The sequence below is a fragment of the Tamandua tetradactyla genome, chromosome 20 (genome assembly GCF_023851605.1).
Source record: "Tamandua tetradactyla isolate mTamTet1 chromosome 20, mTamTet1.pri, whole genome shotgun sequence".
NCBI lineage: Eukaryota > Metazoa > Chordata > Mammalia > Pilosa > Myrmecophagidae > Tamandua > Tamandua tetradactyla.
The window spans coordinates 59,874,131-59,890,179 of NC_135346.1; the positions used below are offsets into that span (position 1 = coordinate 59,874,131).

The following is a 16,049-nucleotide window of genomic DNA, read 5'->3' on the forward strand; positions in this document are numbered from 1 at the left end:
TAACTCAGTGTCTTTTTAAGTATATATACCGAGCTGGGCAACCATCCCTGCTATTTAATTTTATTTCTCCTTCATCTTGAAAGAGAGTTCAGCTGGATAGAAGATTCTTAGTTGATGTTTTTTTCTTTTAATACTTTGAATATGTCGTCCCACCACACTCCAGTCTACATTGTTTCTGATGGGAAGTCGGCTGCTGCTTTCATTGGGGTCCCCATGTGTGTGGTAAATCACTTTTCTCTGGCTGCTTTCAAGACTTTCTCTTTGTCTTTGACTTTTAGCATTTTTACAATGCTATGGTTGGGTATGACTTTCCATTTTTCCTACTTGGAGTTCACTAAGCTTCTTGGATATGTAGATGGTTTTCAGCAAATTTGGGGAGTATTCAGCCATGATTTCTTCAAGTATTTTTTTCTGCTCCTTTCTCTTTTTCCTTTTCTGTTGGTACTCATATTATGTGTATGCGGATGCACTTACTAGTATCGCAAATTTCTCTGAGGTTTAGTTCATTTTTCCTTGTTCTATTTTCCCCCCTTTTTTTGGATTGCATGATCTTGATTGATTATTCTGCAAATCTGCTGATTCTTTCTTCTGCCTTTTCAAACCTACTCTTGAGCCCCTCTAAAAAATTTTTATTTTGTTACTGTACTTTCCATGTCCAGAGTTTCAATTTGGTTCTTTTTTCATAGTTTCTATCTTTTTATTGATATTCTTTACTCACTGAGACAGTCTTTATAACTTGCTTCTTGAAGCACGGTTTCCTTTAGTACTTTGGAAATATTTACACAGCTCCTTTGAAGTCTTTGTTAATTCTGATATCGGGTCCCTCTCACAGGCAGTTTCCACTGAGTGCTTTTATTTTCTTGTGTATGGGTAAGATGTTTTTGTTTCTTTGCATGTTTCATAATTTGTTGTTGAAACGAGAACATTGAAAATAATACACTGTACCAACTCCGGATGCTGAATCCCCGTCCCACTCTCTGGAGCAAGTCTTTGCTGCTGTTGGATGTGTGCTTTACGATTTGGCGGGGCATCCTTCCTCAGAAGTTCAATGGCCTTAGGGTGACAGAAGGGTTGAGACTCTTTCCTGGTTAAGCTGCGTGCCTCATTTGGAATTTAACTCCACCATTTAGGTTTCCTTCATTACTGCCTGACTGCTCTATTGTTTCCGACAGGGCTCAGCAGTCCGATGCAATTAAATTCAGCAGGGGTAGCTTTTGAGGCTCCTCTTTGAGGTTTGTTCAGATCCCCGGGAGGGCTCTTCTTAGCTGTCTCTGATGAACTAGCTGGCCCGGGGTTTAGTTTATTGCTCTTAATTAGGAGGCACTATTGTTTTCAGGAGTGCCCTTAGGTTTAGACTTCCCCACTCTCTGGCCGCAAACAAATGAGTTCCTTCGGGAGTTCTGGAGCTCTCTTTTCTTACGAAATGCATCGTCCCTTGGACAAACACTCTGAACCACTATTTTGGGCTCTGGGTGGGATGGCGGGGGTGGGGTGGGGGGGCAAGTGCAAGGAGGACCTCAGTATTATAAGCCCACCATGCCTAAGGGGGGGCCTCAGTTCTATCGGTGGGGCTGGGTGGGGGAAGGGCACCCCTGAACTCTCAGCTGCCCTTATCAGGAATCTAGCTTCTTCAGCTAGGAGTTGGGGACGGCCTGAGGAGTGCTGGTGGCGCCCCCTGCCCCCAATCTGTTGAGATACACTAACCCTTGATTGGGAGCTGAAGGGGGAGGGGACCCTGTTTTCTTGGATCTGCACACTTCCAGCAAGTTGAGCTGGAATAGAGGGAGGGAGGAAGTGGGTTGTGGCTTACATGCCACACACGGTCACTGTTCCTATCAAGTTTTACTAGATTTTCTTGAATAAATATTTCTTTATTTGCTGTATGCCCTTAGGACAATTTCCAGAGATTTAAAATGCTTGTGGTTTTTGTCTTGTTTTTTTTAAATAGGTTTCAACAGCTTTGCTTGTTTTGCTGGGAAGTGAGTCCACGGAGCTGCTCACATTACCATCTTGAAAATGGAACCACTACTAATTTTTTTTTACTTTAAAAATTATTGTAGTAAAATATATATAACATACAACTTGCATTTGAACCAATTTTTTTTGGTATGCCATTCAGTGTGCCATTACTTTAAAAAATCATATGGACTATATGTATAAATTTCCCACTTTACTTTCATGTGCAAAATTCAATAAAGTTAATTACATTCACAATTTGTGCTATCATCTCTCATCCATTATTAAAACTTTCTCATCACCCCAAACAGAAACTCTGAACCCACGAAGCAGTAACTTGTCGTCCTCCCACTTCCTGGCCTCTAGTAACCTGTAACCTACTTTCTTGTTCCAGGCATTTCACATAAGTGAAATCATATAAAAGGTGTCCATTTGTTTCTGGCTTATTTCACACAACCTGGCGTCTTGTCTTCACACTTCGTCCTACTTGTATGTTTCTCATAGTTGCTCCTTATCAAGATAAGGAAGCTAGCTCCCTTCTATTCTTAATTTGTTGAGCTTTATTTTTCAATCATGAAACGCTGTGAGATTTTGTTGAATGATTTTTCTGCATTTACTGAGGTGATCATGTGGCTTTTGCCCTCTATTCAATAATATATTTATGTTAGTCAGGGTTCTCTAGAGAAAAAAGAACCAAAAGGAAATATTTGCAAATATGAGATTTATAAATGTGTCTCACTCAACCGTGGGGATGCAAGAGTCTGAAATCCACAGGGCAGGCTGTGAAGCCAGAGACACTTCATCAGGAGAGGTTTGCTGACTGAAGAAACAGCTAAAAATTCTCTCTTCCCCCTTAAAAGTCTCCAACTGATTGAATCCAATCCAATGGATCAGATTATTAGCCATTGATTGTATACCATGTATGGAATGTATGTATGTGAAGATGTCTCAATAAAAACACTTAAAAAAAAAAGCCACAATGCCTGGGGCATAATAAATCACAGGACTTGGGAGGTATTCGTGAAATATGCATAACCTTTCTCATCATTCTATCCCAGGGTCTTTCCATGGTTTTAACATTTTTCCCAAGGTCACAAGATTGGGATTTTACATCTAATACGCTCTGATAATAATCTTTGCTCTGTACCTGTTTCTTTCTGTATTAGCCCTGTGTACCAATTGTGCTCTATGACCTCAAAACTCCCTGTTCAAAGATTAATGCTGGGTTAGGCATTTCTTTGTTCCCATGGGAACGAAGGGAGAAATAAGTCATATCAGGTAAGGGCGGCAAGGTTTCAACAAATGAAATTATTCATCCTACACAGCAGTCATTGTAATTGGTGTGAAATTGTATCTTATCATGGTTTTGATTTGCATTTCCCTGATGGCTAATGATGTTGAGCATCTTTTCATGGGCTCTTTGGCCATTCATTTATCTTCTTTGGAGAGATGTCTATTAAAGTCTTTTCCCATTTTTAAATGTCAATTTTTGTCTTTTTGTGGTTAAGTTGAAGGATTTCTTTATAGATTCTGGATATTAAAACCTTATCAGATATGTGGTTTCCAAATATTTTCTCCATTTGTGTAGGTTGTCATTTTACTTTCATGATGCAGTCCTTTGAGGACCAAAAGTGTTTAACTTGCATGAGGTCCCATTTATTGATTTTTTTCTTTTGTTGCTTGTGCTTTGGGTGTGAAGTCTAAGAAACCATTGCCTAACATAACATCCTGAAGATGTTTCCCTGTTTTCTGGAGTTTGATAGTTTTCTAGGGGTTTGATAGTTCTGGCTCTTACATTTATGTCTTCAATCCATTTACACTGGTTTTTGTGTAAGGTATGAGGTAGGTGTCTTCCTTTTTTTTTGCAGACGGAGATCCAGTTTTCCCAGCATCATTTCTTGAAGAGACTATTCTTTTTCCTCAGTTGCGTAGTGTTTGCCTCCTTGTCAAAAATCAATGGGTTGTTAATGTGAGTGTTGATTTCTGAACTCTCAATTCAATTCCATTGATCTATATATCTGTCCCTGTACCAGTAGCCTGCTTTATTTATTTATTTATTTATTTATTTATTTATTTATTTATTTATTTCATGGGCAGGCACGGGGAATCGAACCCAGGTCTCTGGCATGGCATTGAGCCACTGTTGCACTGCCCCCTGCTGTTTTGATTACTGGGGTTTTCTTATTTTTAAGATCAGAAACTGAATCCTTCAACTTCTTTCATTGTTTCCAAGGTGGCTTTGCTTTTCAGAGTCCCATAACCTTCCATATAAATATGATGGTCGACTTTTACATTTCTGAAAAGAAGACTGTTGGGATTTTGATTGGGATTGGTTGAATCTATAAATTGCTTTAGATAGGATTGATAACTTAATAATATTTAGTCTTTCAATCCATGAACATGGAATATCCTCCCAATTAGTTAGATCATTTAAACTTCTTTTAGCAATGTTCTGTAGTTTCTTTTGTGTATAAATCCTTTGTATTCTTCATTAGATTTATTCTCAGATATTTGATTCTTTTAGTGGCTATTGGGAATGGAATTTTTTTCTCGATTTCTTCTTCTGATTGTTCGTTGTTCATGTAACACTGCTGATTTTTGGGTGTTGATCTTGTACCCCACCAATTTACTGCATTCATTTATTAGCTCTAGGAGCTTTGTTGTGTATTTTTCAGGATTTTCTGTCTATCGATCATGTCATCTGCCCATAGGGAAAGTTTTGCTTCTTTCTTTCTAGTCTGGACACCTTTTTTTCTTTTTCTTGCCTAATTGCTCTGTCTGGAACTTCTAGTACAATCTTGACTAACAATGGTGACAGTGGGCTTCCTTCTTTTTTCTTGATCTTTGAAGGAAAACTTTCAGTCTTTCACCATTGAGTTGGATGTTAGCTGTGGTATTTTCATATATTTTCTTCATCATGTTGAGGAAATTTCCTTGTATTTCTAGTGTTCTAAGTGTTTTTCTCTTGTTTGTTTTAAAATATTTTTATAGAGACATCTTTACACACATACAGCCCATACATGGTCTATAATCAATGGTTCACAATATCATCACATAGTTGTGTATTCATCACCATGATCATTTTTTACAACATATCACTCCAGAAAAAGAAATAAAAAGAAAAAATGAAAAGCTCATACATGCTGTACACCTTACCCATCCCTCCCATTGACCCCCAATATTTCAATCTACCCAATTTTTTACCCTCTAACACCCCCATTATTTATTTATTTTTTATCCTTATATTTCAACTCATCTGTCCATACCCTGGATAAAAGGAACATCAGCCATAAGATTTTCACAATCACATGCTCACATTGTGTAAGCTTTATCATTATACAATCATCTTCAAGAATCAAGGCTACTGGAACACAAGTCAGCAGTTTCAGGTTCTTCCCTCTAGCCTCTCTAATAGCAGAAACTAAAAAGGAATAGCTACATAATACATAAGAATAACTTTCAGGATACGGCCAGACTCTGTTTCAAATCTTTCAGCTGCTGAAACTATTTTGGTCTCATTTCTCTCTTTCCCCCTTTGGTCAAGAAGACTTTTTCAATCCCGTGATGCTCAACCCAGGAGTCCTGTCCCATGCTGCCAGGGAGATTTACACCCCTGGGAATCATGTCTCACATGGGGAGGGGGGAGAGCAGTGAGTTCATCCGCTGAGTTGGCTTAGAGAGAGGCCACATCTGAGCAACAAAAGAGGTTCTCTGGGGGTGACTCTTAGGCATAATTATAAGTAGGCTTAGCTTCTCCTTTGTAGGAATAAGTTTCATAGTGGTGAGCCCCAAGATTGAGGGCTCAGCCTATTGAATTGGTTGTCCTCGCTGCTTGTGAGAATATCAGAATTCCCCAGATGGGGAAGTTGAATATTTCCTATATTCTCCCCAGTCCCCCAAGGGACTTTGTAAATACTTTTTTATTCTCTGCCCAAACTACTCTGGGGTATATCAGGGCATCACACTAACCTGTAGAAACCAACGAGATCTCACACCCTCGTCAAGATTCCACATAATTACAGTGTTCAAATAAACTGACCATACAAGTTAAATTAGATAATGCGCTACCCAAAATATAAATTTTGCACCAAATAAACATCCCTTCCTTCAGTCTCACATAGAAGTTGAAGTTTTAAAATATGGACCATATCATCCTTTACCCTGTATTCTGATTTACCTGCATAAATAAGCTTCATTCATATCTCTAGTTGAAGTCTGATCACTTTTTCAACTTTTTAAACTTCCTGTATGGGGTACTGCTGACTTTCATAGCTTCAGAGCTCTAACTCAGAGTTTCAGGTGTCTTATACATACCTGACGTTTCTGGGAGACCAAGTTATACACAAATATCTCAGTATCTCAGAATTTAGAAATAACAGTTACAACTCCTGAATATATGTGACTGCTGTAAGACTTTACAATCCAGAACCCTTTACAATAGGCCCCAATCTGATGACCCATGCTCTCAACTTCAATTCTCCGAATTGGTATATTATAGCTAGTCCATATGAGTGAGGCATGATAATAGTTGTCTCTTTATTTCTATTTCATTCAACACACTGTCCTTAAGTCTCATTTACCTAGTTGTATACCTCACAACTTCATCCCTTCTTGCAGCTGCTCAGTAGTCCAATAACTTATTGTTTTGTTTTGTTTTTTTTGCATGGGTAGGCTCCAGGAATTGAACCTGGGTCTCCTGCATGACAGGTGAGAATTCTGCCACTGAGCCACTATTGCCCACCCAACTTACTTCTTTTTTATTCAACATAACAACATACAAGCATAAACATTCTTACCATATGATCATTCCATTCTTGTTATATAATCAATAACTTACAATATCATCACATAGTTTTATATTCATCATCATGATCATTTCCCAACTTAGTTTCAATGATAAAAAAAGTTTCCTTCACTGTAGCTCTATTCCCTACCCCTTTCTCTGTATTATTACTGACATTCAAATGATATTTTTATACATTATAAGCCCATTAACACAGTTTTATCATTACGCAGTTGTTTTTTTTTAAATAAAAATGATGAAAAGAGTCACAAACAAAAACACTTTTATATTGTCTTTCATATTTACCTGTGTCGTTCCCTCCACTGGTGCTCTTTATTTCTTTGTGTGGATTTAAGTTACTTTTTTTTTTCTCCTTTTGCTTTTAAGAACATTTTCATGATTTGATTGTATAATGAAACACTGAAATAGCTGCACAAATCAGTATCTGGGCAGTGAGGCAGCTGCTTTCAATTCTTTGGGTTATTAGAGCAACTTGTCAGTTTATTAAAAAACAACAACATTCTGCATTATAGTCCTTAGGTCTATCCAAGGCACACAATAGGACGGCACAAATGTCTTCCATCAGATGCATCTAGTCTAGTGTCCAAACACCATTCACAGCACTTCTATGGCAGCAGCGCCCTGCACCCATCCCCACTGCAGACCTGCTCACTTGTGTGTGATATTTGAAGTGTCTGAAGGAGGGTGAATTATATTAAGAAGAAGAGGAAGGAGGAAATAGTAGGAGTGTCTGGCTGAGAGGAGGTCAGCCAGAGTTGGTCAGGGGAAGCGTGAACATGTCATTGGTGCAAACCCAATCACTGTTGATGTTCTTTCACAGGAACATCTGATGGGACTCCACGATGGGTGTCTTCACTGGCCTTGAACTGTCTCAACAACCATGCGATGATGTAGCTATTCTGGCACGGTTTGATCAAAATGATGTGCTAGATTTTCTGGAATTGAAACTTCTCCAAAATGACAGCTTTCCTCCTGGAACTTCTGTCCTTCACAAATAAGGCATGATGTGTCAATGGAAATTGAGCCTAGCTGGGTTCTGTGGGTTATCAAATAGCTGGTAGTAATGTCGAATGAAGCTGGACCCAATCTGCTCCCAAACTGGCTTGTCTTCCATTCTGAAGCATCACTTGGCCCCACTGGGATCATCATGATGGCTTCTTCTACATCTTTTCCAAAAAGATCTCTAACTCACTATCTACCACTTCACCTCAACAGTCCACAAGTTGATCAGGACCAGACTCCATGAGGAGCAGAAAATACTTCAGTGACCTCTGTCCCACTAAGCATTAGCCATCACTGACTTAGATCTCTAGTAGATACTGGAACTGGATTGAACCAAGTTTTGCAGACTCCAGAGTCAGGCCCTTGGTGACAACTTGGTCATAACAGAGAGACTGCCATATGCCTGTCCCTTTCATTTCTGAAGGACAGTTTTGCTTTACATAGAATTCTTGGTTGACATTATTTTCTTTCATCACTTTGAATATGTCTTATCACTATCTTCTGGTCCTAACGACTTCTGATAAGAAATCAGTTGTTAATCTTACTGAGGATATCTTTTATATAGATAAATATATATAGCTATGAGAAGTTTTTCTTGCGGCTTTTAAGATTCTCCCTTTATTTTTGTCTTTTGGCAGTGTTCCTATGATGACTCTAGGTATTAATCTCTTCGAGTTCATTCTGTTTGGAGTTTATTGAGTTTTTTGGATGTGTAGATTAATGTTTTTCATCAAATTGGGGAAATTACTGGCCATTATTTCTTCAAATATTCTTTTTTACCCTTTTTTCTCTCTCGTCTCCTTCTGGTACATTTATTTATGATGCCCCACATGTCTCTGAAGCTCTGTTCATTTTTAATTCATTCTTTTTTCTTTCTGCTCCTCAGATTGGATAGCTTCAATTGACCTATCTTCAAGATCGCTGTTTCTTTCTTCCACCAGCCTAAATCTGCTGTTGAGTCCTGTGCTGGTTTGGTAGGATTTATGAACCTTAGAAAAGCCATGTTTTTAATCCAATCTCGTGGGAACAACCATTTCTTCTAATCCCTATCCAGTATAGGTTGGAGACTTGATTACATTATCTCCAGGGATGTGACTCACCCAATTGTGAGTATTAACCTTGGATTAGATGGAGACGTGACTCCACCCAATCCAGGTTGGTCTTGATTACTTAACCGGAATCCTTTAAAAGAGGAAATATCTTGGAGAACGATGAGAGAGCCAGAGCCACAAGAATCACAGAGCCCACACAGTCAGAGACCTGTGGAAATGAAGAAGGAAAATGTCCGTGGGGGAGCCTCATGAAACAAGAAGCCTGGAGGTAAAGCTAGCAGATGTCACCATGTTCACCCATGTAACTTTCCAGTTGAGAGAGAAACCCTGAACCTCATCAGCCTTTCTTGAGTGAAGGTAACCTCTTGTTAGTGCCTTAATTTGGATATTTTTAATAGACTTGCTTTAATTGGGGCAGTTCATGGCCTCAAAACTGTAAACTTGCAAATCAATAAATTCCCCCTTTTAAAAGCCACATTGCATTCCAGTAGCCAGCAAACTAGAACAAGTCCTTCTAGTGAAAATTTCATTTAAGTTATTATATTTTTCAGCTCCAGAATTTCTGCTTGTTGCTTTTTGTACTTTCTATCTCTTTTCTGATATTCTCGAGTTGGTGGAACTTCATTCTCATGCTTTCTTTAGTTCTTTAGCCATTGTTTCCTTTAGTTCTTTGAACATATTTATAAAATCTGATTTAAAATCTTTGCCTAATAAGTCTATCATCTGGGCTTCTTCAGGGACAGTTTCCACTGGCCATATTTTCCTGCACCTTTGCATGTCTCACTTCTTTTGTTGTTGTTGAAATCTAGGCATTTTAAATAATAAAATGTGGCAATACTGAAAATAAGATTTCCCTCTATCTTCCCAGGATTTGTTGTCATTGTTGCTGCTTGTTGTTGCTCAGTGGCTTTCCTCGATGCTTCTTCTAAATATGTATTCTTTGTCATTTAGTATGACCACTGGAGTTTCTGCTTGGTTAGCTTAGTGGTCCCTAAGACAGAGATTTTCTTTAATGCTACAATCCAATAAGTCTTTGACAAAGGGCTCTTTGTGTGTGTTGGTGCCAACTTCAGTGCTCTGGTAATTTACAGCTCTGTCTCAGCCTTCATTTCCTGCTTGAGCCAAGCCCCAAGGTCAGCCAGAGGTGAAAGATTGGAGTCCATTTGGAAATTCCTGGGCATGTGCACAGCCCTGAACATGTGTGTGCCTTAGAGATCCCCAGGTACATGTTGGAGTTTTTCAAAGCTTCTTTATACATCTCATTACTTAGATTTTTCTTTAAGTTTTTGAGTCAGCTTCTTGCTTTCTTCAACTTGTATTGCTACCTTGGTCAGCTGTAGTGTTAAACAGTTGCTGCTGATTGTTTTTGACAAAAGCCCTGGGGATAAGCGCTTTTCCCACTAAGTGAGTGCTGTACTAGATCAGATAAAGGCACACCCTGTGAATGGGACTTTACGAGGGAGCAGTAACACAGGTTGAGTAGGGATAATTCTCTGGGGATGGGCATTTGGGGAGCTCTAAACCTGTTTTGACACCTCCAGTGGCTGCTAGTCTGCTGTTTTCAGTTCATGTAGTTGTAAGGCTGCTAATTTTCAAGGCTACCATGGAGCTGGGAGAGGGCAAGCTAAAATATTGCAAAGTTCACTGTTTCTTTTCTTGTGTTTTGTTTTTACCAAGATTCACCATTTTCCTTGAATAAATGCTCTTCAGTTTGCTTCAAGCCTTTTGTTAATTTCCAGAGTTCTGAAAAAGTCAAATTTTCCCAATATTCTCATTGTTTTTATGGCAGAGCAGATTTTCTGAGGCTCTTACACCATTCCAGAAGTACTTTTTCCCTCAATTTTAAAACTATTTTCTTAAAGCTGGTGGTGGTGGGGGGGCAGGGTGCGGGGTTAAGAAGAAACTACTAGCACTTAAACTGTGTCTTTAAGACTAGGAGCTGCAGAGATCTGGTTAGGGTGTCTCAATTTGTCTCTGTAGATTTAGCACAGGCTTTACAACCAGCATTTGATTGCTTGCTCCTCCAGCCTCTTAACCCTCCCTTTGTGCTTCATTTGCCCATCTTGCCCCTTTCTCTCTCCTTCATCCATTTCCTCCCATCCTCCCTCTCAACAAGCATTTATGGAGCATCTCCTGGATGTCCCAGACCCAGCCCCAGCCTCTGCCCTGAGGGGCTCATGCTCTGTTGGAGGAGAAGGATAAGTCTGCAGATAACTACCAGGCGTGGGAGGCACTGGGACAAACGAAGGTATCCAGGGCTGTGGGAGCCAGAAGAGAGGATTTGGGAGAAGGAGCACCTAGGAGAAGAAAGGATATTGCCCAATACACCTAGGAAGAGGACTTCACAGTTCAGGAGCAGTACTGAGCTCCCCCGACCCAGCCACAAGCCATCCCCAGCTGAGACATGGGCCAGAGTAGATGAGAAATACATTCTATTACAGATAGAGATGCAGACACAGAGCAGGGCCATGACAGCATTTTTCCAAGCAAAGCTTCCCACTGGAGCTTTGAAAGGACCCAGCCCCTGAGGCAGGCAGGGTCAGCCAGATCTGCAGGTCTGGAGTGGCAGCATCACAGCCAGATACTATCCCATCAGGCAAAAAGAGCCTTTCTCCCTGGGCTCAGCTGGGGCACAGGAAAAGGCCTGGTTTGCACAAGGGAAGGAAGGAAAGCGAGGATGTGCACGTGTGGGAGGCTATCTAGAAACAAACAGCGAACCCAGCCAAAGCCAACCGGGGAGAGACGTCTGCTCTGTGCTGCCCACACCACTCTTTGACAGGCGGAACAATCAGGACCCTGCGTGGGAAAGGGAGTGACGGGAAGAGGTGCTGATTCTCCCCTCGGAGCCTCCATTTCCTTCTCTGCAAAATGGGGCTAACAACACATTCTTATGCAGCAGCATCTTGTGAGGATCTTATGAGATGAGGGATGGCAAGGAGCCCATCGCGGTTCTAGGGGCCCAGTAAATCCTTGTTTCCTTTGACCTTTAGATTACTGTAAGCTGGAGTCATAATTTTAATGGGTTTTGAGTAAACGGAATAATTTCATACACTTTTCTAAAAAAAGTTACCATGTAGTCCTCATCTCCTTCCAAAAGGGACATCAGGAGCTTCCAATAAAAGGCAATAAAACTCTTCATGAGGGTGGAAAGCAAACACTAAGTGATGAAGTGTGCATCTGGCGGATGCAAAATCCAGGCTAAAGGAAGCTATGGGAATTGGACACAAAACAGCTGTCGGATTCTGGAAGTCAAAGCAAAGAGTGAAGTATGAGAATTTGCTACCAACGAACTCTAAGGAGTTTGTTTGGAGGGCCTCATATGAGGAACTAGATATTGCAAGCACACAGATGAGCAAAGAAGTAAGAAGCCCATGTCTGGCTTTTTCCACCTTCTGGGGAGAAGGGTCAGAGTCTCAGAGAGAACTAGCCCAGCTTCTGCTGGGCACAGAGGCCTGGGGTCCTCGTGGTGGTGAGAACATCTGGCATCATCATCATCCTCTCCTCGTGAAGCTGCCTAGGGACCAAACGTTCATTCATTCATTAACTGTTTCATGCATTTATTCCACAAACATTCTCGAGCAAGGGCTCTGTCTCAAACTGTGTGCTGGGAGCTGGACACTCGGGGGTGATAGCACCAGATGGAGAGCTTTGAGAAGGCTTTTTCAGGGAGATACTTGAGCCACACTTGAAGGAAGTGTGGCTGAGAGAGCAGCCTCCTTGGCAGGAGTGTAGGTGCCTGTGGTAGTTAGATTCATTTGTCAACTTGGCTAGGTGAGGGCACCTAGTTCTGTTGCTGTGGACGTGAGCCAATGGTACGTGAATCTCATCTGTTGTTCATTACATCTGCAGTTGGCTAGGAGGCGTTTCTGCTGCAATGAATGATGTTTGATTTAATTGGCTGGTGCTTAAACTGGAGAGCACAAGATAGCACAGCCCAAGCAGCTTGGCATACCTCATGTCAGCACTCGCAGCTCAGCCCAGGCCTTTGGAGATGCAGAAAGGAATCACCCTGGGGAAAGTTGTTGGAACCCAGAGGTCTGGAGAGAAGGCCAGCAGAGATCACCCTGAGCCTTCCCACGTAAGAAAGAACCTCAGATGAAAGTTAGCTGCCTTTCCTCTGAAGAACTAATGAAATAAATCCCCTGTTATTAAAAGCCAGTCCGTCTCTGGTGTGTGCATCCCGGCAGCTAGCCAACCAGAACAGGGCCTCTTCATCATGCAGATACGGGAAGGGGTGGTGGGTGCAGGTGAGTCTGCAGGTTGGAAGGAGAACAAACCAAGTATGGGCAGGAAGGGCAGACACAAAGAAGAGCCATTATGTTGTGCTGAGGGACCCAGGGGTGGGTGGGGTCATTCTTAGTTCCCACTGAGGGGAGGCGTTTTGCAGTGGGAGACTAGGGGTAGAAATTTCCAAGACTAATGATAAGATGTAGGGAGTGGTTGAGGGCAGAGAGAGGACAGTCACTGAATTATGGATGTCAAGGAACCACGAAAGGGCTGGTGCTGGAGGCTAGTGCCTCTGAGAACAATGGCTGGAATGGGGGGGGGGAGAGAGGAAGGCCTTGAGCCCAGGCTCCCAGGTTGGTGGTGGGTTTCTAGGCCTATGCTTAGAGAATAAGAAGACCTGAGACTCACCGGGGTCGCCTCTTCTTCCAGCCTTGCCTCGCCGTCCAGGGGGCCCTAGACAGAAAAACAAAGAGGATGGATTCATTGAGAAGCAAAGCCCTGGACTGGCAGTGTTTACCTGGCTCTCCCATCTACCTGCCCCCTGCACTGGGCAGGTCTGCTGCCACCCCTGCACCAGTCACCCAGGCCCTCCCCTCATGCTGCCTTCCCCATCCCTCCCTCCCTCGTTCAGTTTTTCAATGATCTGCTCATTTATTCATTCCCAAGGACACCCACCACCATTCTTATAGCAACCCTTACCCAATCAAAAGCTCTTTTTAAAAAATTATATTATAATTTTATTATATTATAATTTTTAATTGAGAGATAATTCATATATCATAAAAACACCCCTTTAAAGTGCCCAATTTACTCATTTTTAGTGTATTCATAAGGCTATGCAACCAGTACCACTTTCTAATTCCAGAACATTTCATCACCCCCAAAAGAAACCCCATCAGTAGTCACTTCCCATTTCCCCTCACCCCAACCCCTGGCAACCACTCATTTGCTTTCTGTCTCTGGTTTTGCCTATTGCTGGACATTGCATATGAATGGAATCGTATGATCTGTGGCCTTTTGAGACTCCCTCCTTTCACCTAGCATCATGCTTGTGAGGTTTATCTGGGTTCTAACATGTCATAGAACTACCTTTTTCCTGATCAAAAGGTTTTGCTGGAAACTCTTGAGGCAGACGGGTTTGCAGCTGAGAAACTTCAGACTTAGGAGAAAGTAAGGTGAAAAGGACTGAGGGTGGGAATTACATTATAAAAGGCCGGCCCAATACTCATCACTATGTAAATTTGCTTAATTTGGATCCTTTAAAATTAAACGACTAAGACAAATACACCAAATAAAGACAATATCCTGGTGTTTCATACTCGACTTACATTTCGTATTTACAGGCACTATCCTTTCCAACCACCACACTTCTTCGGTCACTAGAACCTTTGGTACCTCTCTTCCTGGTACTTTGTCCATGTCTGGGCTCCAGAAGGCCCCAGAGACTCTGTCTTGATCACAAGGGAGAGGACAGGTCTTGCCAAAGGATGCAGAGTTTATTCCTGATGAAACTGTTTTGTACCAGCAGGAGAGTCTGTGGGTGAGGATTGGGGGCTTGGGGTTGGGGAGGGGTCCGTTTGTTCTGCCTCCATGGGACCCTCTTAGCTCTGGGTTGGGGACTGTGTCTGGCATCTGTGAGGCCCGAGCAGGAGAGCAAAAGATATGACTGATAGGGGAAGCTGTTCACCTTGGGCAAGTGACTCAGCCTCTCTGAGCCTTCGGTTCTCAATCCATGAGGATCAAAGTTTGGAGATGCTGGTGATTCTACATGCCTTGCAGGATTGTTAGACTAGCTGGCAGCAGTTTGCGGGCGTAAAAGGGGGTGCCCATTTGGAACACCAAGAAATAACTGGCCAGAGGAGGCTCCAGGCTGTGAGAAGCTGGGGCTTTGATGAAAACAGGTTCTTATAAGCAGGTAAATCCTGGGGTGCAGCAGCTTCCCATCTGTAACCAAAGGCAGATTAGAACCAAAAGCGAGCCGCTGTCTGAGACTCCCGATTACCTCGTGATCTTGAGGCCACAGTGCAAGGCCAACGTGGAGGATTTCCCCTTCCCTAATCACTGTCTGTCTGCAGATCTAGAGATCAAGTGCACACACTTGATCCGGGTGGTCCGGAAGTGGGGATTTCTTAAAGAAACCCTGAGGCTGCAGACCTGGCATGGGGTGGCCAGGGCTCCAGCTTGCTCCTGGATGTCCCCGGATACTTGTGGCCACCAACTGCCCATTCAGAAACTCCAAAGACGATCACGGGTTTCTCAGGTACTGTTCGAGGCTGGATGGAATATAGCCATTTCTAACTCACAAAAATCCGATCACTGGAGAACTCATACCACTGGCCAGTGACAAAGGTGGTGATGGCTCTGAAACCTGACAGCCTCCCTCTGAGGCCTGAGCATGAGATCTGGCTTCCAAATCCATGGTCTCCCCCCACCCCCAAGCCCTCCTGGTAAATCCTTCACCTGTGAAGCCCCCCTCCCCAGCCACACTTCCCTCAATGCTGACCCCCCGCAGCCCTGGAGCCACCCTCCCTTCCCTCCCCATAGCCAGATGATACAGGGACAGCTTGCCCGGGACCACCCCTCCCCTTGCTTTAACTGACCCCAGCTGCTCCCCATGGGGCTCCCCCACTTCCACCACCCAGCCCGTTTCCACTCCTCCCTCCTGCCACCCCCAGTGGGCAGGGGCTTTTGTGCAGTTTATCTAACTGGATCTGTGCAACAGTTCTATAATGTAGTTCCATCCCTCTCCACTCTCTTCTCCCTATAGACTGGGGAAACTGAGACCCAGAGAAGTAAAAAAAAAAAAAAATGCTCCCAGAGTTCTCAGCTCTCAGCTTCCAGGAGTCAGAGCTACAGTATGAACAGGTCATTCTGGGAATGCCGTGGGTCTTGGCCAAGGACCAGCGAGGCGCCTGGAGCTGTGCAGTCAGAGGGGGCAGCAGCGCCCCCAAGGTCACACAGCAAGGAAACGGCAGAACTGGGATTCGAACCCAAGTCTGTGTGAGACT

General features: G+C 42.7%; 1 protein-coding gene and 1 pseudogene across 1 annotated transcript in view; both read right to left on the reverse strand.

Moving 5' to 3' along the window:
- The window catches only part of COL23A1 (collagen type XXIII alpha 1 chain), a 399,604-nt gene that overhangs the window by 63,563 nt on the left and 319,992 nt on the right, over nucleotides 1-16,049 (reverse strand). The window contains exon 3 of the mRNA XM_077137823.1: nucleotides 13,450-13,494. Coding sequence (XP_076993938.1) covers nucleotides 13,450-13,494 — 45 coding nt within the window. The remainder of the gene's footprint in view (nucleotides 1-13,449; nucleotides 13,495-16,049) is intronic.
- Nucleotides 7,506-8,166, reverse strand: LOC143664633 (nuclear transport factor 2 pseudogene; annotated as a pseudogene).